Consider the following 20,710-nt stretch of genomic DNA (forward strand, 5'->3'; position numbering starts at 1 on the left):
TTATAGATAGTTATAGCAGCATGTCACCGACACAACAGTAGAACTTTATCCCATGCTGCTTGATGATTTTAACAATTTTGTTTATTTGGAAAGCACATCGGCTTTCTTTCGCTGATATTTATTTATTTATTTATTTCAATTAGTCCATCATAATTAGATTTTAACCATAAAAAAATCCCAACATAGGCCAGGAAGTGATTATGGTAAATTTATTAAACATCAGCAGCTTTATAAACAGACAGAAAAGAAGTCCCGGCCTTCAACAACCATATGTAAAGTCTTACAACATGCCCATCTCAGTTACAGTAAACGGTGCTGAGTAAGTTCAAGTGCAGAGTCTCAGAAGTATGTACAAATACCTGGATAGATGATAAACAAGTCAAACCCACAAACAAACTGGACAATGTCTTAGCAATTTCTTAATGGTTACTTTAGTTAGATTTTATATTGACTTCTTTTTCTCATTTTATATTTTAATAAACCACGCAAGAAAGACTCACAAGGATAGAGGTCTATAAAATGTTTAGCACGAGCGCACGGAGGTGGATGTTTCTTTTTTTTAGTTTTTATAAGTTCATTTATTATTCATGGCCTGCTTAAAGGCACTGCCACAATACAGAGGGGAAGCTACTGTCCATCACTCACACAAGACAGTCCATTCTAATGTCTAGAGTATATGGGTGGTGGGGTTAGGAGGGGAGGTGCTATAGGTAAATCTCATAGAAATCGTCGAGCTCCTCATGAAACAAGTCCCATTCGTCCTCTGAATCCGTCACTTCGTCGTCGGTTCCTGCAGCAAGCAGCATGAGAAGCATCTCACTCAGCTCGAACGTCACCATCTCCTCGTCGTCGTTGTCGAACGAGTCGGTGCTTTCTCTCTCGTCAAAGATGTCCCACAGTGGCGTCCGCCTCGAGTTCTGAGAATTAGAACGGGTCTTACAAAATGTCTGCCAGTTCCCACACACAGAGAAACTAACCGCTTTTCACTCTCTTTAATCTGCTGTTCCTATACTCAACTAGCTTCCTGCTTTCCAGCTCCACTACAAAGTGGGAGTTTTATCTAGCAGTGGTCACTAAACAGAACTGCTCCCTGTAAAGCTTTGTGAATACATGTTAGCGGTTTTGGGAAATGTGTTTACCCGGTTCCTGTTATTGGATCCGGTCTGTCTTCTCTGCGGCTGAGCTTCCTCTAGACGGCCATCAGGGAAGGCGTGTTTGTAGAAGCAGTTTGAGCCAAAAGGACAAGTTCCACGACCTTCATCGAAGTACCGACATGGTTTACTCCTACAGACACCAGACAACACAAACAGCGACATGAGAAAAGTAAATGGATTTAGTTTGAATAAAAACCAAAATAAATCTAAATATTTGATCAACTTGATTTGATGTCAGCCACTAAGCAGAGCAGCAGAGCTCATGTAGGAACAGGCGACGTACCCCATGCCATCCTTGTATTTCTGGATTAGCTTCTGCTTGTCCTCCTTGTCTTCCACCCAGTACTCACTCGGGATGACAAAGTTAGATGTGATTCGACACTCTGGACAGGACCTAACAAAAGAAAGAGGAGATTACCAGACCTCTAGATGACAGGCGTCATATTTCAGATCAACAGAGCCAGCTAGTTTAAGTTTTGAACCGAATAATAGGACTCAGGCCTCTTTCTTTATGTGGGTTGCACTTTTATGTTTAGAAGTTTTGACAGGGTCAGTGGTGGCCAAAGTGCGTCCTGGTTAGGGTCAGGGCATCCTCCATGTTCTAGTTCTCTCCCTGGTTTTGACACACCTGGATCAAATGATGAGTCAATAGAAAAACACTGACATGGTGGGAAAGTTGTTTCTTCCACCAGGGAGAGGAAACATGCAGGATGCCCTCCAGGACCCACTTTGGGCGCCTCTGTAAATAGTGGAAAATATTCCATGATAACATTCCAATTTAGACAGCTTGAAAATTAACTACCGTATATAAAAAAAACTGTAAATTGTTTATACAATGAATAAAAAATTAACTAATTAATAGATTTTTTTATTACATGGCAATTTTTTTTTATTGTCCTGTCTGAATTAGGACAAAGTTATGAATCTTTGTCCTAATTCAGAAGCATTCTTACACACTGCTTGTCCGTGTTGGAAGATGCAGGATGAAGTAACGGCTCTCCAAGCTGCCAGTCTGCTTACTTGATAATTTTGCTCTCAAACTGCTTGGCACTCCTCCACTTGCGAATGCATTTCAGACAGTAACAGTGGCTGCAGTTGGAGAGGATCCCAAAACGACGTTCGCTTGGGTTGGACTTCTCAAACACGACCTCCATACACACGCCACACATCATGTCCTTACTGCGCTGGATGGCAAAAGAAATCTCCATGTCTTTCTCATGAGCTTCAATGCAGGCCTGGAGGGAGGACAGTTAACCAACACTTCAGTGCTGCAGGGTTTGGAATAAACATGCTCTCTCTGGCGCCCCCCTGATTCCTTCACCTTGGTGTGCTCCGAGCGCTGGGAACTGTCACTGGGGTGGAGAACCTGCAGGCCACACATGTCACACACATCACCATGGAGATAAGCACAGTTGACTCCGTAGCGGCACTCTCCAACAGCAGCGTATGGACAGAGCTGCTTCCTCAGGTCTTTGTTGTCTGGGCCGGCGTCGCTGTCAAACTCCTCGATGAGAGGAGCCGAGCTCTCCACTTTCACTGGCTCAGCTGTGAACACACACACACACACACGCACACACACACACACACACACACACACAATTTACTAAATGTTTCATTGTTGCACTGCAGAGTGGATAAGTCCTGCTCTCTGTCTGATGAACATTTACCCCAGCAGATTAAATGTGATCGTTTACTATCTGCAACTTTAACAGAGAACTTGCTACTTTTTGTTCAAATGTAAATTTTGACTAAAACCACAACCATGAAACTATCTGCTCTAGTGGAATTAGTGAGAAATGGTCTGAATGGAAGCATGCTGAGGATCCGAGTCAGAAACTTTACTTGAATTTACGGCATTAAAAGTTTTAGAGGCTCCTGCGTAAGGACGACGTCATCCCTCACAGAATGTGTGTACGATGTCTCACACACACTGCTCAAGTGAATGCTGTCAACAGGAACCAACACACATTGTTTCTGGAATCCCAGCTGCAGGAGCTGAAGGCACATAAAGTCTGTGATCCTGACTGACTGACTAAAAGTCAAAGTGGTCGCTAATGTACCTCAAGAGCCACCATACAGCATTCAGGACATGGGCCACTAGAGAAAAGCGACTGGACCAAGAATTAATGCACTTGCTGTACAGTACATGGACATATTTGTCTCATTTAATATTCTAATTAAAAAATGATTTCAGGGTTTCTACTAGTTCTACATGTAAGATATGAAATATAGTTGTAAGTGAGGAAGCTATGTACATTATGATTCATTTTTAGAATGATTTCAAAACTAAGATTTGATATTTCCCTTGGATGCCCCTGAAAGTTGTTCAGTACCAATGATCACATTCAAACATCCAAAATGACGTCACATTTTCAAACATTAAGATCACTACCAACGTCAGGTGAGTGAAGCCTTTCACTCACCTCGTCCACAGTACGGCTGTCCTGGGACAAACTCTGCAGCGTTGACCCAGTCCTGAGCCCCTGACCCAGGCGACATGCCCCTGGGTTCTGGGTCCGCCGGGTCGGTTGGGTCCGCCGGGTCGGCCTGGGAGACAGAGGCCAGCGGCAGCGTCTGGGTGTTTGGCAGCTCCTCTTTCTTTATGGGTTTACTGTGCTCAAACCTAAACAAGCAAAACAGAACCCATCGTCAGAGCAGAAACATCAACTCACTTCCTGAAATGAAAAAAATAAATAAATTAAAAACTACGGTAAAAACTTGAGTAAAATAAATGAAAAAAAAGCTCATTTTTAACTCAAACCGCAGCCTATTAAAACCATTTCAGACTAAAGGGTCACACACCTCTCTACAGTTGCCCTGGATATACAACTCAAACATTGATAAACATATTTGATGCGTAGTTACTTGATTTTGATGGCATTTGACAAAATATAATGGTTATCATTTGCTTCATGGGTTATATTTTATGGTAAGGTTTAACAGCAGAACACCATGGTGCAACACTAACCAAATTCTGAACATAAACAAGACCAGGAGCAGAAACCAATAGAACCACTAATGCCCTGTTGGCAGAGAGGTGATGAGAGAGTTACCAACTCTAAATACCACAGAGTAAATATTCTGGAGAATCCTGGCATCTCCTCAGCTGTGGGGAAAGCACATCAATCCCTGTTCTACCAGAGGATGTAGAGGAGTGGCTCATAACGGTGTCTGTGTTTTAACTTTTGGAATGATAGTGTGATTTCTGACTGGGAGGCAACAGCAGAGAAGGTCAACTCTTCCAGATATCAGCACCATTTACACCACCTGCTGTCTGTGTGTGAGCAACACCATCTGGTGCTTCACCTGTTCCCTCTGCTGCCCTCCGGTGGAGGGAAGAGCAGCTCCTCTCTTTACCCACCCAGAGACAATCATCACATCCCACTGTGTTACAAGAACTGTGACCTGGACTTAACACTGACACATTCATCAAGACATTACTCAAATAACTTGATTCTTTTTCTTTGTTGAGATGCAGAAATACAGTTGAGTATTACTCAACTTGTGCCAAGACTGAACTGATTTATTGAACATTGCTGTTTATATTGTGATCATTTCGTTGAGGGTGTTTAGGGGCGAAGGGGTTTTGGACTGATCTAGCACTTCATTAGATCTTTGGCTATGCAGTATATAAAAGCTCTGAATGAAATTTAGTTGAGACTTTGACGACAAAGAATTTAATTACCTAGATTAATGAATTCATTACTAAAATGAAGAAACCCAAATACTACACAGCATATTATAATGAAGACAGAAAATGTGATGGGGAAGTGAACCAAATGCAGTTCTAGAAATATTGTTGCTGCATTTAACTACAAATGATCAAAATCTATTTATATATACATTTTGCTAGTATGCTGGCCTGTCGGAAATATTACAGTAACACTGTACCAAATATGTAGGAGAAATGGGGGGGGAACTAATTTCTGTCATGAAGTGGCTCATTAAGACTGGGGGAATTCAACTGGAAAAAAATCTTCTCTGTCTTTTTTAATCACTTCATTAATTCAGAGAAAACAACCAGCAACGCAACAAACCTGCTGGAGGCAATGTGGTTCTGAGGACCTCAGACACTCAGGTTTTGGAGCTGCTTAAAATGTTATTTTTGGGAATATATTTACTTTACCTAAAGAAAATATTAAGACACTTTACTGCATGGCACGTGCATCTTAATATTTTGGCAACATCACTACAGTAGCCAAAAAAGAAGCTCAGCGCTTAGCTAAAGTAAGTCTGGCAGCGGTTATAAAATGGATAGAATGACATTCAGCCAAAGATTCAAGAAAACAATACAAAATGAAAAATGGGTCAAATTAATTACTTCTAAAATATTATATATGGTCACTGAATAGACTTATTGAAGCTTAAATATGTCATAATATCTGCTCTGTCCTCTTGTTAATATTTGTTTATTTTTGTTATATGTCCATTTCCTGAGGCTCTTGTGGGTTTTTTTCATATAATTTATCTTGTTTCTTCTTAATTGTGCAATAAAAAGCAAAAATGTAAGTGAAAAAAATAATTATACTAATAATACTAGTTATGCAAGATTTTTAAATATCAAGCAGCCCAACTGCCAGATAACACTTCCACAACAATTCATCTCTAAAATATACACATGTTGGCTTTAAGTCATAGTATCTGACACCAACATTTGCACACTGAGTGAAAACAGTGTGATAAAATAATTTTCCAAAACCTTTTATGTCAACAAGCAGAAACCCTCAGAGCTTCTGGGGGGGCTGGGCATCGATCACAAAGACAAATGAACTAGAATGTACAAAGTGGGACAGCAGTGAACGCAAACATACTGACATTCACAAACACCTTATAACAACATTTTATGTTTACATAAATGGGTTTTATGGAAAACCTTAAAACCAATTCATGTTTTTTACCACAAATTGGTAAAAGCATCACATTCTAATGGTAGTGATGAGTTCCAAATACCTGATCAAAACGCTCATTTATTAAGCAATCACAAAATTCAAAAGCCAAACATGAACCAAATCAACCTTCTTCACACATCAGCTCCTCTGACCCATCCAAACAGACTCACACATAAAGATGCACCAGGCCTAGTTATGAGACACAGTGTACAAAAAGCTACCCAGAAAGCTTGTGGAGTTTGAGGAGGGGGAGGGGACTGGAGCTATGCATAAAGAGAAAAGGAGTGAGCTGCAGCAGAATGAACCTGGTGAACCCAACAACAGCAGCCTGAGAGGAGGAGAAGGGAGGAGAGAGGAGGAGATAGGAGGGGGTCAGTCTGACAAAGAGAGCAGCTCAGAAAAAAATAAAACTGTTATGCAATTACTATTCGGGCTGCAGTGTATTCTGTCTGGCCCTAGGGGCTACAGGGGGAAGAGAGGGAGAAACACAAACACAAGAGTAAGAGAAGCTTCAAATGCTAATGACAACATTCACAGCATGCTGGAGTGTTTTAAATGAACATATTATCTGTCTAAATCAGCATCAGACTGTAGCTAAAGTGCAAGTAGTTAAGTGTATAGTGCAGTTAAAAAAAAAAAGAAAAAGAATGGAACATGTCAGTGTTGAGTCTGAATGTTTACATTACACACCAAAGAAAGAAAAAAATATAAAGACCTGTTAATCAGCCCTGATGTTCAAGAAAATTATTATTTTCTTCAGTATGCATAAAATATTTAATATATTCAACTTGGACAGACAAAGTGAACTCAGATTACAATTTTTGATCAGAACATATTGTTTGTGGTTGGAACTATAAAAAGAACTATGATTAAAATAAATTGGATTCTTCAGGACCTGTCAGGTCCCTCTATGACCGTGTCAGATGAATGGATGAATGGATGAATGGATGGATGGATGGATGGATGGGAATTATTCAGTTTTTCTTTTAGAATCTCAGAAATCAAGCCACAACATCTGAGATGATTGTCAATCAGTCCGGCCCAGAGTACAGGATGCTCCTGTAGATGAGATTTCTAATCCCAAATCGTTTTAATCCCAGATAAATAAAGGTTAAAAGAAAAAAAGTGGTGGGAAAAATAACAAATAAAACATTTTGGTTTTGTAACGTTCAATTTTGAACTAAATATTTCAGTTCCATCAACAGAATGATTGCCATGCTATGGTTCATGGTCTTTATAATAAAACTCATCCTCCATCTACCAGCTTAGTCCTGCAAATGGTGACTGTCAACACACTCAGGCTGCTCATATGCATAAAAAACAATGACGGGTAACATTATTGTTGGAATATTATAAAAAAATAAGCAATACCATGTGTATAAATACAAAAGCTTCTTTTCTGATTAAAGTGAAAGCATTTAGTGAAATGTTTCATTTTGTGCCCTAAACTAATCCACTATAAAAAGTAAGTGTGTCATTTCTTTAGGACTGCAAAACACAAATTTAAATCTATCTTAATTTTGCTGTAGACAAATTGCATGTCATAAAGAACTGCCTTGCCTGCAACAAAGACCGGCTGATTATTTAAGTACCATTCATTTGGACTCACTATGTCTGTAATATACTTGGTAACATATTTCTGATATGATAAAAATCATTTCAGAAAACAATGTGACGGTAAGGTGAGCATCAACAAGAACCAACTGTTTCAATAAAACCATCATATCTGAATTTCATTTTCTCTGGGGTCTATGTTTGTTATGAATCTAAAGCACAAATGTATTTAAACCCTGAGATGAAAGTACATAAAAAGAACCTGAAGATGTTTAAATAATTAAAAAAAGGATTCATGGGAGTCAGCTGGATGAGATTTCTGGCACCAGGAACCAAAACTCAAAATGATCAACATCCATCACATTAAGCAATTCATTCTCCAGCAATGTTTCCTGTTGACCTAAAGAGCATCAGAAACATAGAGCCAAAGGAGGATGTCGACAAAACTTCACAAATTCATGTTTTATAAAAGCTTCCTCTCACCATAGAGCAGCTGTTGAGCTTAACAGCAACCCCACAGTTTAGTGATAGACAACACATTGACTGGAGCAGCTGTCTCACATATCAGTCACTTGAGGAGTAAGCAGCATAGCTAAGATGCCCCTCCAGCAAGGCTGTGATTGGTTCAGAGCATTGCTACTTTTAGAAAACTAGTAACAGCAGTCTAGATTAGGATGAGTATAATTTCCCAGCCCATATTAGATTTGCATCCATATCTAATTTATGCGTTTGTAAAATTCCTGGAGTAGTCAGTACCTGCAGCGATCTCCAAACACGCAGTTTCCCTTCTGAAAGAACTTGCATATCATGGCTGCAGGTTTGCTGCTTGAAAGATCATGAGAGTATCGACAGCTGTCTCCTTCTTTGCAAAGACCATGCATGAAATACCTGCAAATTCAAACGTGAAAAAGACAAGTACAAGAATTAGAAAAGAATAAGGTAATTAATTTGGCAGAACTGAAAGGCTGAACGCTCATCTAGAAGTACAGAAGACAGTTAAGGATAAATGCATCCTATTGCTTTATTACTGAAACTATATTCCTTATTTCTGACTACAAAACTATTGGAATGGCGAACCAATCAGGAATTTATCACCAGATCCTATCTTTCCCTCCAGTGTGAACTGCTTACTACACGGCTGCTTTAAGGTGAAAGAATATAAAGGACTTATGAAGTATTTATGGTTTTATCAAGGTGTGGCAGTATGTGTAAGTTTGACACGAATGCCAGTCGGGTAATAGTTGACAATGTACGTAACATAGCTAGCTAGCCGGCCGCTAAAGTGGCTCAGTGGCCATAGTCAACACAATAACAGAGGACTCCAGCTAGCTCAGTAACAGAGCCGAGGTTGTCGTCAGGCTATTAATCGGCCACTACCCGTCCTTCCAAACCAATATTCGTATCAACCAATAGCTGAATACACCTTGACACTATAATACTCGAAGATAGCGCTCTACCTGCAGGTTACGTGTTTTGTCCAACCTCCTGTTACTGAAGGAGCCACCGTAGACGCTGCTGCTGCCTCCGCCATTTCTGTTTATGTTGAGAAGCTACAGCCGGATGTTCCGGACAGCTCAGTTTAGGCTCGGCTACTTTCGGAGCGAACGAACGGGATCGATGATTACCGAAAACCTATTTTGACTCTTTATTATACAACTTATTTTTTTGTTTAAATTATAATTTCTTGATTGGTCACGTCACGTGAAACCCATTTAATTTCATGGACAAAAAGAAGAAGAAAGAAACACTATTAACTGAAGAAGAGCCACATTGTTTAAATAGCGGTTAAGTGATGGTTTAGTTTAATTTCTGCTCTATATGTCACATTCTGTGAGCATGAACTTCCTCCGAGCTCCTACAGAGGGCGCTGCTCGGAAGCTGGACTGAAACACGTAATTTGTTCTCAGGATATACTGGCAGAGTGTACTGTAACTCTAAGGAAAATAACAATTTCAGGGAATTTTTATGACTATTTCTAACCAAGAATAAACCTCACAGAAGCATAGCTAAAACAAATTTGACTATAATGGAAAAAGATGGCTGCATAGTGGCACAGTTGGTAACACTGCTACCTTGCAGCAAGAAAGTCCTGGGTTTGAATCCTAGCCTGCAGTCTTTCTGCATGGTCTCTCTAAATTCTCATTAGGTGTGTGCGAATGATTGATGTTTGTCTGTCTGTCTCTGGAGAGGTTGCCATGTGATAGACTGGTGACCTGTCCAGGGTGACCTCGCCTCTTGATCACTGGAGATAAGCACCAGCACCCCTAATGACCCCAATGGGATATGGGTGTAAGAAAATGGATGAAAAAAAGTTACATTCTTTGTCACTCATTTTAGAAAGGGAAACTCAAATTACATAATTTATTATTAGACATAGTAAATGTCAAATGATAAATAAATAAGAAAATAAAGTTATAAGGTGGCAAAGATTTTATTCTTCATTCCCTCATATACACTGCATGCAAAGACATCTGGCACGCAGCCACTGGAGGTCAGGATGACCTAGAGGTCATGCTTCTCTGAGTTGCTCTGCATTCAACAACTTGTAGTAAAGTAAAATATTTCCTGCAATAACTTTGTAAAGTTAAAACACCTATAGCGTACATTTATAGTGTTGGAGTTGTACTGCCATTGTTAACAGTAGAAATGCCATGGCTCTGGCATGGTGACATCCAGTCATTTTGGATGTCACCATAATGACACAGAGGCGTACTAACCTGCGCAATCAAATCCTTAAGTGCATTTTGACTGAGTACACACGTCATAGAAGGGAGTAGTGCGAGTATTGGGACTGGGCCTATGTACGCGACATACGTCACCAGTAATCACTATGGTAGTACTGGCAGATAGACGCACTATGGCAGGAAAGTCTGAGGAGATAGCACAAAACATGTGAAAATGGCAGAAAAGATCCCCAAGATACTGTTCTTATGAGAAAGCACTCTTTATCCTGTCCAGCAAAATACAACATTCAATGAACTGCATAGTTCTTGCAATGTGAAAATATGGAAAGTTTTAGATGAAAACTGTTGAACACCAAGTGACACCATCAGGTGTTGCACCATGCACCGACTTGGGTTTGACTGTCAATATACATTACTTGCTCTCTACTGCTGTAGTAGATCAGCAGTTTTAAATTACACTGGTAATTTAGAACAAGCAGGCAGGTCTTCTATATTTTGAGACAGTTTTAACCATTGTCATTTATTCATTTATTTGGAACGTTTTAAAGGTCCATTCATCTATTGTTACTATACCCAACACTTAGGCTGGTGGTGTTATTCAGCTTTGGTGGTTCCCTCTATCATCAAAGGCTGCTTGTCGACATCCTTAGAATGTTGCCTCACATACTTCTTCTGAATAATGTCTTTTCCTTTAAGACTATGCAGGGTTGTAATGTTAAGCTCTTCTCCAGATACGCTGGCTATTTCACTAGAGATTTAAACAACCATTGTTTTGATTCTTAGTCGTCATACAAATGAACCTGTGCAATCGAGGGAAACAGCTGGGTGTCTAGTCTCTGCAACACTACTACTGGCAGTTATGTGCCAACTTGGGAAATTAATTTGAATGACTTTGAAATAATTTCAATAAGTCTCAATTTCTTTCTTTATTTTAGTGTACAGGGTGGGCCATAAGTTTCCATACATAAGAGAATGTAAAATGTATATTTCTTTTTTTATTTCAGATACCCAAGAAGATGTGTTTGACAAAAGAGCAAAGAATTGAAATTGCACTGATGGCTGGACTGGGAAGCAGTCGCATGGTTGCACGAAACTTTAACAGAAAATGTGGAAAGCGCATCACACACGACACTGTGGCAAAACTTATTTGCAAGTTTCAGAAAACTGGAAATGTTGCAGATCAACCACAAAGAGGTCCAAGGCGTGCAGCGATTAGAGTTCCACAAAAATAAAAGCGGTTGTCCAATATAAAATGTTTATTTTTTTTCTATGTATAGAAACTTTTGGACCACCTTGTATATTATATCCAAATATTATTTTGATAACCTTAGACCAAGTATTCCAGAATTTAGAAAAACAATATTCCTGGATTACTTGTGAAAAAACAATAATGAACACCTGCAGAAAAAGAAGAATGGTTAAAAATTGATGATGACACGTGAACTTTTAAACCCACAGTATTTATTTGGATTCTAAAAACTAGACTGACATGATTGACATCCCGGCTCAGAAGGTCATTTCTAAACAAAAAAATGAACCATATAAATAAAGGATTCTGTCAGACTGTGGTTAGTTGAGCTGTCTGAGGAGTAAACTAGAGGGAAATTGACTTGGGGTTGACTGAAGCTAATATGGCTCTACGACAGAGTAATACACAGAGTATTGGGTTCTGTTCTGCTGTCATTTTGCACCAGCTGCAACAAAGAGCAAAGTGATCTCACCTGAAACTGAGTCAACACCTGCTGGACTGTTTCAGTTTGGATCAGCAGGAAGCTACGAAGCTGAAACCAATCAACGGATCCGAAATTTTACAGAGGACTTTCTACTTCTCTGATTAGAACAAACATTGTTTTAGTGCAGTGAAGTAACTACTGATTCTGTCAGAAAATTTAATACCAGAAACAAGAGCTAGATGTTTTTCAGGTCAAAGTTGATGCCACAGGTCAGCAGAACAGAACCTAGCACTAGGAAGGATTTGATGTCTGACTTTTTTTTTTATGTTCTCCATGACGACGACCCTGTGAGTGAGGGAATGAGCGAGACCGTATAATCTAAGAAAACCCAGAGACTCCTACTGACACACCACTTCCACTCTTGATGAACAATTTGTATAAAGTAATAATGACTGTGTAAACAAAAAAGCAATAAAATTTACTTGCACATTAAAAAAAAGTATTAGTCACATTAATACAGAAATAAATGGCACATTGAATTCCTAATTTTAAAAGAAAGTGGTGCTTTTCTTTACTGAGGAGACATGTTAAATAAATTACTACCATAAATGTTACATACAAATCTGGAGTAGTATATACAAATGAGTTGTTAGACACAAATAAACTACAGTTTGTAATTTTATGTTCAGACAGCAGTAGAAGTGTATGATACAATGTAGGGGGTTGTGTTGAACAAATGTGGGCCGGAGTGTGTGGGTTGGTGGCTGGCTGTGGGTGGAGGAGGGGCCGTCTTTCCAAACCATCAACCTTCCAGGAAACAGAATTGCCTGCTGTGGACTGGCTCTGGCACGGTCACGTCCAACATGATGGAATCCTTGGGAGCAAAGGAACACTGGTTCACTTTCACTTTGTTAAAGGAAAATTATGCCATCTTTCTCCATCCCAGCTCAACCTCTTAGTGGAGTTCTGATTGTTCAGTTTTGTGTTTTAACACGGCAAGAGAAGCAGAGAATGACTGTCACTCTGATGGGAAGGATTGGGAAGTGTAAGTCAGACTGGGTCCAAAGTGCAAAGAAACAATACTACTGTGGTAAAAAAATTTTATAAAATGACATAATTTTCCTTTTACAACTTGTTTCAAACAATTTGTGTCCATCCCTAAATCTATCTCTGACACATCCCATAATATCACAGTATCCCTCCATGTCCCGTCTCCCTGACCTCCTGTAGATTGTTCTGAAGACATAATAGAAATCCCTGCTTTTTCCTTCAACATCCCTTAAAAATCTCCATGGTAACAGTGGTTGGATAGAAGCATGGGGGCTGTGAGCTGAGTGGAGCTGAGTAAAGAAACCGTTGTCTACTTTGTAAACATGTATGGGATTCTGAATCTCCAGATGGCTCTTCTGGCTTGGTCTTTACAACTGGATCATGGCTTTCACAAGATGTCTCCTCCTGTGGAGAACAGGTGGCCACAACCAAAGTTTTCTCATTCTGATACAAACTTCTGATTCCTAAAAAAAAAAGAAAAAAAACCTCCAAAAGAAAAACAAATCCTTCATGAACCGTTACAGAGCTCTCCTGCTCTACTGTCTCTATAGCAACATGCTCGCCAAAACATAGCGTCAGCAGGCTGCGTGAGGCAGTGAGAGCAGAGCTTTATGAGGACTGGGCGCTCCTCAGGGCAGGTTTGGTCCATCAACCCAGAAGTTAGTCCTTGAGATTCTAGTCTGGGCAGTCTAATGAGTTCATTGTGCAGCTTGGCTGCCTCCAGCTCCTCCGTCATTCCTCCTTAAAGTGTGAGTGGGGTTTGGACAGAAGGAGCAGGTGTTGGTTTACAGGAGGAGGGTCTGGAAGGATGGTGATGCTGGTCCAAGCTGCAGGATACCTCCCAGAGTCACCTGTTGATCTTGTGCATATAACACACAGTGTTCAGACACTTGGGGAGTTGGCTTTTCTGGGACTTTTTCTTGTTTTTATAATAGAAACACTGTAACATGTGACATCAGATTATTAGTTCAACACTAGTGAACAGTGGTGAAAGGCCCCTTTCCCTCTTTGTTCTGCTGAGGTTGGCCAGCAGAGGCTCCATCAGGCACAACAGCGCCCCCCCCCTGTGTTTCCTGGTAGCACAGGCTCCAACCCTCTAGGCGTCTGACAGGGAGCTCTGGATACTGTCCATCCACAGCTGGGCATTTGAACTCTCCTGGGCACACAAGTAATACATGCGCTTGTCCGTCTTCAGCTGAGAGTGGGAAAGAGAGGACAGTTAGGACCACTGAAAAACAGAATACTTTTTGCCTTATGAAAATATTCACATCCTCTGCACTCTTATACAGTGGAACTGGAAAGTATTTTACTTTCCTCCCTGTCCTGTCTTGTGTTGATCTATTTTGTTTCTGCACCATAATGAGTGTTTCTGTATTTGAAGGAGAGAAATGTTTGCAGACTCACATCAAAGAAGGCTTTCTCCTCGACGTTTTTCGGCGCTCCCATGGTAGGTGTTCCCACTATGACCGCCTCCACGTCCGACAGCTCGATCACACCTTTACAGTCTTTGTCCTGCCTGTTGTTGTAGTATCGCAGCTGGAAAAGGAGCCATGTTGGAGACAGGAGGAGGTCACAATCAGAATGGTATTCTATAGTTTGGGTCGGTGGGGCTGTGTGATAAATTTCACCTGATGTTTCGTCTTATCCAGCACAAACCACCTAGGTTTCCATGGTTTCAGCAATGCTCCTCTTTTGTACAAAATGCCTTCAAAACTCCTGATGGGGAAGACAGGTTAAAAATGAGAGTAGTTCTGTTGAGATATGGGATGATCAGCAGTTAAAACCGCATCATCATTTAATGTGTTTACAGGTGAAACTCAATAAATTAACATAGAATTGAAACTCTAAAAAATATTTTTCATGGTGTAAACATCATATTATTCATGTCATATTTATTTCAGTTCATTTTGAAGATTGTGGTTCACAGCTAACAAAACACTGAAAAGTCAACTTCTTAATGCTCTTTTCTGATCTACCATAACAGCATTTTACTTTTGAAAATTAATTATTGAAATTAATGAGCTTTTTTATGACATTCAAATTTAGATGCATCTGTATATAGCAGGTTTTGTTGTTTGTTTCAGGCGGACATTCTGTCTCTATGTTCACACTGCAGGCCTTAATGCTCACTTCTGACTTTTTGGCAGTCGTTCACATTTCCAAATATATGTGACTTGTGTGTGATTTCCCGTGTGAATTGCAATAATGTCACATGCAGAGTGTGCTCAGAGTTTGTGGAGGTAAACATGGATGGTAATGATGGAGCCAACAGATGGTTGCCCTCTGGGGAACGGACCTGTTCTCGCTCTCTGTGCTGTGGAACTGGCTGTAAAACGTGCTGGTACTCGGCCGACCCGCGACAGGTGTGGACGTGGCGCTAGCTTCACAGTCCAGACCCAGCTTGATGGAAGATCCAACTCTGCTGTCCTGAAGGCAGACACCCTGGGATCGCCGCTGGTGGCTTAGGTTGGAGGACATCAACAAAGAACTGGAGAATGACGGCTGTTAAGAGAGAGAGAAAATATTCAAAATCACATTTAAAATCAGTTCTACTGGTCAAAATGTTGTGGATAGAAACTGTTAGTAGGTAACATTATGAGTATGTGGGTGGGAAATGAAACTCTTATCTCACTCTGCTTTCCAGTTTGGTCTCAGTCCTCTGCGTGGTCTTGATTTTGTCCCACGTGTCCTTCCACTTCTCGGATGTCTGGCCGAGCTCAGCCTCCAGGTTCTGCAGATCTTGCAGCAGTTTAGTGATGGCGTCGGGCATCACCTTGCTTAGGTCGTCGTAACACGGCCACACGATGTGCCGCAGAGACTTTGGAGCGCCAGTTTCAGCTTTCTCTGCCGGCTCCTCTGCCAGGCTCTCCTGCCGGCTCCTCAGCTCCCAGTCGTACGGGGGTCCGTCAGACAGAGTTTCCTCCAAGTAGAAGTCCCACACCTTCAGGTTGGAAATGAAAGTGTATGGCCGCAGGACCTGCAACACATTTCCACTTCAGCCTCGTCTTAATGATTTAAGGACTCTGATTCCTGAAACGATCCTGCAATGTTCCTGAGTCATGGTCCATTAATATTCTGAGTCTAAATTTCATTCATCCTCAGTAACAAGTGCAACTGTCGCTACAATATAGACGGAAGCCGCCCTCACCTCCTCATCCTCTGGAGAATACATGTAGTTATAGAAGACGGGAGCTTTCTTGTTGAGTCTGTCGATGTAGTCCCACACAGACTTGCACACCTGAGGATTTCTCCTGTCACTTTTCTCCTCGTACAACACTCCTACGTCCACACAATGATTAGCGTCACACAACCGCACAATCAGAGAAACATGAGCAGATCTACTGTGGCTGTGGCTCACCCAGCTCGATGCGGTCATAGTCCGAGTCCAGCAGGAAGGTGCGGAAGCGGTTGGACATATAATGGTAGGCCAGGAACTTCAGGTAATAGTGGCTGAACTCAAACTCCATGGGGAACTGAAGGTGGATCTGAAGGATGCAGAAGGGTTTTTAGGATGACAACACAATTCTTTAAACAAAGAAGCCGTTTTTATGCTGTTCAGCTCATTCAAACACATTTTCATCTTGGTTAAACTCAATGTTTTGCTCTATAAATGTGTGACTACAGGTTTAAAAGCAGGAAGTTCTGAAGCCTTCTTTTTCTGTGGTCCAACTCCAAAGGCACACAGATGGCCATACGTACACCATATGTAGAGAAAGAGGAAGGGAACTTGAGGACTGCAGACATTTCCGCACAGAAGGTTTTATCTTCTTGAATTTGAGGACAAATACAGTGTCAAGTCTAAAGATGTAAGACTATTTTCACAACTTTGAGTTCATTAAAGTTTACAAACATTTGTTTCAGCACACCAAAGCATTTCATCCTGGGTGGAGGTCTGGTCTTTATAGAACCAATGCAACACCATGGTTTTTCTTCAACACTTGTGTAAACACAGGAGCTCACAATGATTACAAAATGCAGAGGTTCTCATCCATCAAGATGAGGTGTTTGCTTCTTGCTAACCTGAGTAGCCTGAGATGGAACACTGCAAAGTCTGACCTGCATAGAGATGTTGACCCACCTGGTGTACACAGTCGAGGAACTGCAGAAAGACGGGGGTGAAGCCACTGCTCTGGCTGCCCAGCGTCTGCGCTCCCCGGTGGCTGAACCTGTGGCCAAACGACAGCCACTCCTTCTCTACCAACAGTCGGAAACCATCAAAAGTTCTATAGTATGGATCAGACAGCAGCTGCACCAGGGACACCACCTACAAAAACACAGTTCGAACTCCTTGATTAAAAAAAAACAGTAACAAATGAAAGCAGATTTTGGCTTGGGCTGCACATCTTTGTCGTGGTCCAACCTGTGTTGTAACGTCCCAGCCGTCCTCCAGGCTGACCATGACCGAGGAGCCAGTGTCCAGTAGCTCCACCACCAAAACAGACACCTGCAGCACTCTGTGCAACTGGAAACACGGCCAACTCAGGTCAGAGTCCCGTCATGGCTGAGCATCTACACTTAAGAAAAGCTGTAAAACCAATAAATACTGACCAGAGTCATCCACTCCGAGTCCTCCAGGAGGCGCAGGAAGCTCATGTTTGGTTCTGTGGTTTGGGAGCTCGGCACGCAGGCTTTCATCAGCTTCTTGAAACTGTTCTTCACCTGCCGCACGTCACACACCTCGATGGGGATCACCTCCCACTGCTGGAACGAGTCCTGCTTTCCTCCCTGGTGACGACATATCATTCTCTTCACTTGCATTTAATAAATACCGACTTATTTTTTTTCCCCCACCAAACATCACATACGAGTTTGACAGAGTGCCAAAACAGACCATTTGATACCTTTTATCAAAAGAACAGATTTTCCCAAAGTATCTAGAGGAACATCCTGCATTCCACACAGCTGTCATTCACATAAATGTTTTTATGACCCTGAAGTTTTATACTCAGAAAGAAAATATTTTCCAAATGCCTTTGTCAGCTCTCATGAATTAACGTATTTAGCTCATTCAGAAATTCTAAAGGCTTTTCATTATGTAATTAGTTATCTTTAAAGAGTGATTATAATGTTAAATCTTTAATGGGAATTGGCTTTATGAATAAAGCAATAAAGTGTGAAACCAGCTTTATCTTGATAAACTTTATAGACACTGTGATTCACTGACTGAGCCTAAAGAACCTGGTATAAAAAAATCTATTTCTTTTAATGTCTGTCTAGCTCCATTGCTCATATTTCCCAAATCTGCTTCTGATTGGCCGATTGCACCCTCATGACGTTTTCTTCTCCAAAAATTCTCAGCCTCCGAAGCAGCAGTCTTCAGAGACAGAACCCAGCAAGGAGCTTTGTCTCTGATCAAATTACAACACTGAGTTGGGAGAAATCTTTTGTGTGCATGTTATTTTTTTCAAATTTTTGTGTGAAATTTTTCAATGTTGTTCTGTTTTACCTCTACAACTCTGACACATTTACCATCACACTGATTTTTTCATTTGATGCCCACTTGTTCCTTGTACCCAACATGGTGCCCAAAAACCTGAACTAGAACCAGCAGCAACTAACTTTTGTTCAGAAAAATAAAGCTCTTTGTCTGCTTTAGTCCTGCATATTAGCATAACAGTTTTCTTAGCATTATACTGCAGGTTATATGTCAACGCATCATCAGAACAGACATTCAATAACTGCTGAAAGTCAACTCTGCTGGGCGAGAGAACAGATCATCAGCGAATTACCACTGATCATACGAATATTTTTACAGAGGTTCAACTGTTCTGACAAGCCATCCATGTACAAGTTAAACACCACAGATTATTGACTTAACAACCACATATTTGTTAAATTAATATCAATTAATTGAATGTATCTAAATCAATTTTAGACAAGTATTTTGTCTAAAAGAGCGGCTAACTGAAGACTAACTTGTTCTAGTTTCTAGTTCTCTTGTGGAGTCTTGTTATTGTGATCATGCAGTATAACCAGTGACATTCTTTAGCATGTTTCTTCTCACCTTGAGTTGGGCCTTGTCCCCAATGATGTAGAGATAGGCTTTCTGCTGGCGCAGGAACAACGGATCGTTTGGCCCTCCGTTGGGCTGCGGAGATTCCTTCCCAGCTAAACGTGTCCCAATGTCTGGGTTGTAGGCACTTAGACGACCACTGCCCCGGATGCTGCCCCATTTACCTGCAGGGGACACACATACACACAAAGTCAAGTCTTCCTAGACATCGTGATGTGAACCTTTAATCAACACCTCATGTTGAAGACCATTCTAAAGGATCATTCTGCTTTACTGAAAGAGCTGGAATGATCCTTCAATGCGTCAGCATCTGATTGCTGTCACATTCAGCTGCTACCAGCCAAGCTCTGAAGCAAGGCAGCGATGAGTAAAAACTGCCCAGCTCACTTAGCTACATCTGCATCATGATGATTAATCAGCAGAGGGGAGAATCAAACAGAAACAAACAGGACGTCAGAGTCCAGCTGCAGCGGCAGCAGCATGCACATAACACACACAAGCAGTAACAACAAACCCCTTAGTCTGCAGAAACACCGCTTTTCCCAGAAGGACACCACACTGAAGTTACTGTTAGACATCTGATTGGTTAGAGAGGAGTGCAGGAAGAGTGAGGGGGGGTGGCCTACTGTACCTCTAGGAGAGTTCTTAGCTTTGCCAGAGGCTTTGGGCTGAGAGAGGGAGATGACTTTCGCCTTTTGACCAAGTGCTGAGGTCAAATGACAGAGACGGCTCATTAACCAACAGAGTTAAACAACGGAGGATGGTTCACTGGTTTGCACTGATTCCACACATGATGTAAAAGGAGTGTGTTCACTGACATCATCAACTCTGATCAGTTCTCATTTCACTATGAGGACAGACTAGCCGCTCACCTCCTCTGCTGAAGGTTCCAGGGACGTCCTCCTTGTTGCCCAGAACCTGCTTCATCAGGTCTCCAATCTTCGGCTGCCTGAGCTTATCAGATGACTCTGTGGATGACAAAAGCTGTCAGCCTGCAGACAAGGGTCCTCTAACAGCAACATGTGCTTTCAGAGTGTGTGCACTGACCAGAGGTGTTCATGTGTGTGGATGTGAAGCCACTCAGGGTGTTCCTGCCGGTACTCTCACTGTAGGAGGGCATGGAGCTGATGATGGCTTGGAGGTATTTCTCCTGCTCCAGGCTGGTGGAGTCTGCTTGAGACGGCACTAGTTAAGATGAAAAACAAAAATCAAAATGTTAGACTTGAGCTGATCTCTACGTCTCATCAATAACTGAGTTAAAAGGTGCTTGCCCCTTTATTGTTTGCCAACATTTTATTATCAGAAAATGTTAACCTGACTAAATATGGCAGTTTTGAAATAATGATCATTTACTTAACTTTTGTGTAGGTTGTGAAAAAAATCTGCCATTTATATTTGCTCAGAAAATTTTTGCCTCATACCAGTTTTGTTTGATGACCTGAAACGTGTGATCAAATCGCAGGCAGAATAAACGTGAAATTTATTCACAGGACTGTACCTGTGTACAGTTGACAAAGTGGATGTTTTATATCTGATTAAATAAGATCAGAGTTAAATAAACACCTCACTAATTCAGCATATATATATATAAAACTCAGAGAATAAGTTATGTGTGACTTCTTTGAAGCCCAACTGTCTCTTAGTATAAAGTCTAAATATGAATAAAATATAAACATGAACATGGTGTGCACAA

The 20,710-nt window shown here is 41.1% G+C and overlaps 2 protein-coding genes and 1 long non-coding RNA gene across 10 annotated transcripts in view; 1 reads left to right on the forward strand and 2 right to left on the reverse strand.

The window, feature by feature from the left end:
* Positions 1–195: 195 nt before the first annotated feature.
* Positions 196–9,205, reverse strand: mkrn1 (makorin, ring finger protein, 1). The gene is made up of 8 exons (XM_044107625.1): positions 9,055–9,205; positions 8,354–8,485; positions 3,578–3,777; positions 2,476–2,699; positions 2,175–2,389; positions 1,438–1,548; positions 1,140–1,284; positions 196–917 (listed from the first exon to the last, which is right to left on the reverse strand). The coding sequence occupies exons 1-8, from the start codon at positions 9,126–9,128 to the stop codon at positions 705–707; spliced, it is 1,314 nt and encodes a 437-aa protein (XP_043963560.1). The 5' UTR covers positions 9,129–9,205; the 3' UTR covers positions 196–704.
* LOC122826106 lies at positions 8,405–13,822 on the forward strand. Its single transcript, XR_006369738.1, has 2 exons — positions 8,405–8,536; positions 11,286–13,822. It is a non-coding gene; the product is annotated as an uncharacterized LOC122826106 (long non-coding RNA).
* The window catches only part of sbf1 (SET binding factor 1), a 57,401-nt gene continuing 48,413 nt past the window's right edge, over positions 11,723–20,710 (reverse strand). For 7 of the 8 annotated variants that reach the window (XM_044107623.1, XM_044107622.1, XM_044107621.1 and 4 more), the window contains 14 exons: positions 20,065–20,202; positions 19,890–19,985; positions 19,649–19,723; positions 19,009–19,181; positions 17,553–17,729; positions 17,365–17,466; positions 17,083–17,268; positions 16,363–16,489; positions 16,153–16,283; positions 15,637–15,981; positions 15,301–15,506; positions 14,633–14,720; positions 14,409–14,540; positions 11,723–14,199 (listed from right to left, as the gene is read on the reverse strand). In XM_044107623.1, coding sequence (XP_043963558.1) covers positions 14,101–14,199; positions 14,409–14,540; positions 14,633–14,720; positions 15,301–15,506; positions 15,637–15,981; positions 16,153–16,283; positions 16,363–16,489; positions 17,083–17,268; positions 17,365–17,466; positions 17,553–17,729; positions 19,009–19,181; positions 19,649–19,723; positions 19,890–19,985; positions 20,065–20,202 — 2,075 coding nt within the window. In that variant the 3' untranslated portion in view covers positions 11,723–14,100. The remainder of the gene's footprint in view (positions 14,200–14,408; positions 14,541–14,632; positions 14,721–15,300; positions 15,507–15,636; positions 15,982–16,152; positions 16,284–16,362; positions 16,490–17,082; positions 17,269–17,364; positions 17,467–17,552; positions 17,730–19,008; positions 19,182–19,648; positions 19,724–19,889; positions 19,986–20,064; positions 20,203–20,710) is intronic. The other variant, XM_044107620.1, reaches the window with a different exon arrangement.

The sequence above is a fragment of the Gambusia affinis genome, linkage group LG23 (assembly GCF_019740435.1).
Source record: "Gambusia affinis linkage group LG23, SWU_Gaff_1.0, whole genome shotgun sequence".
Lineage (NCBI taxonomy): Eukaryota > Metazoa > Chordata > Actinopteri > Cyprinodontiformes > Poeciliidae > Gambusia > Gambusia affinis.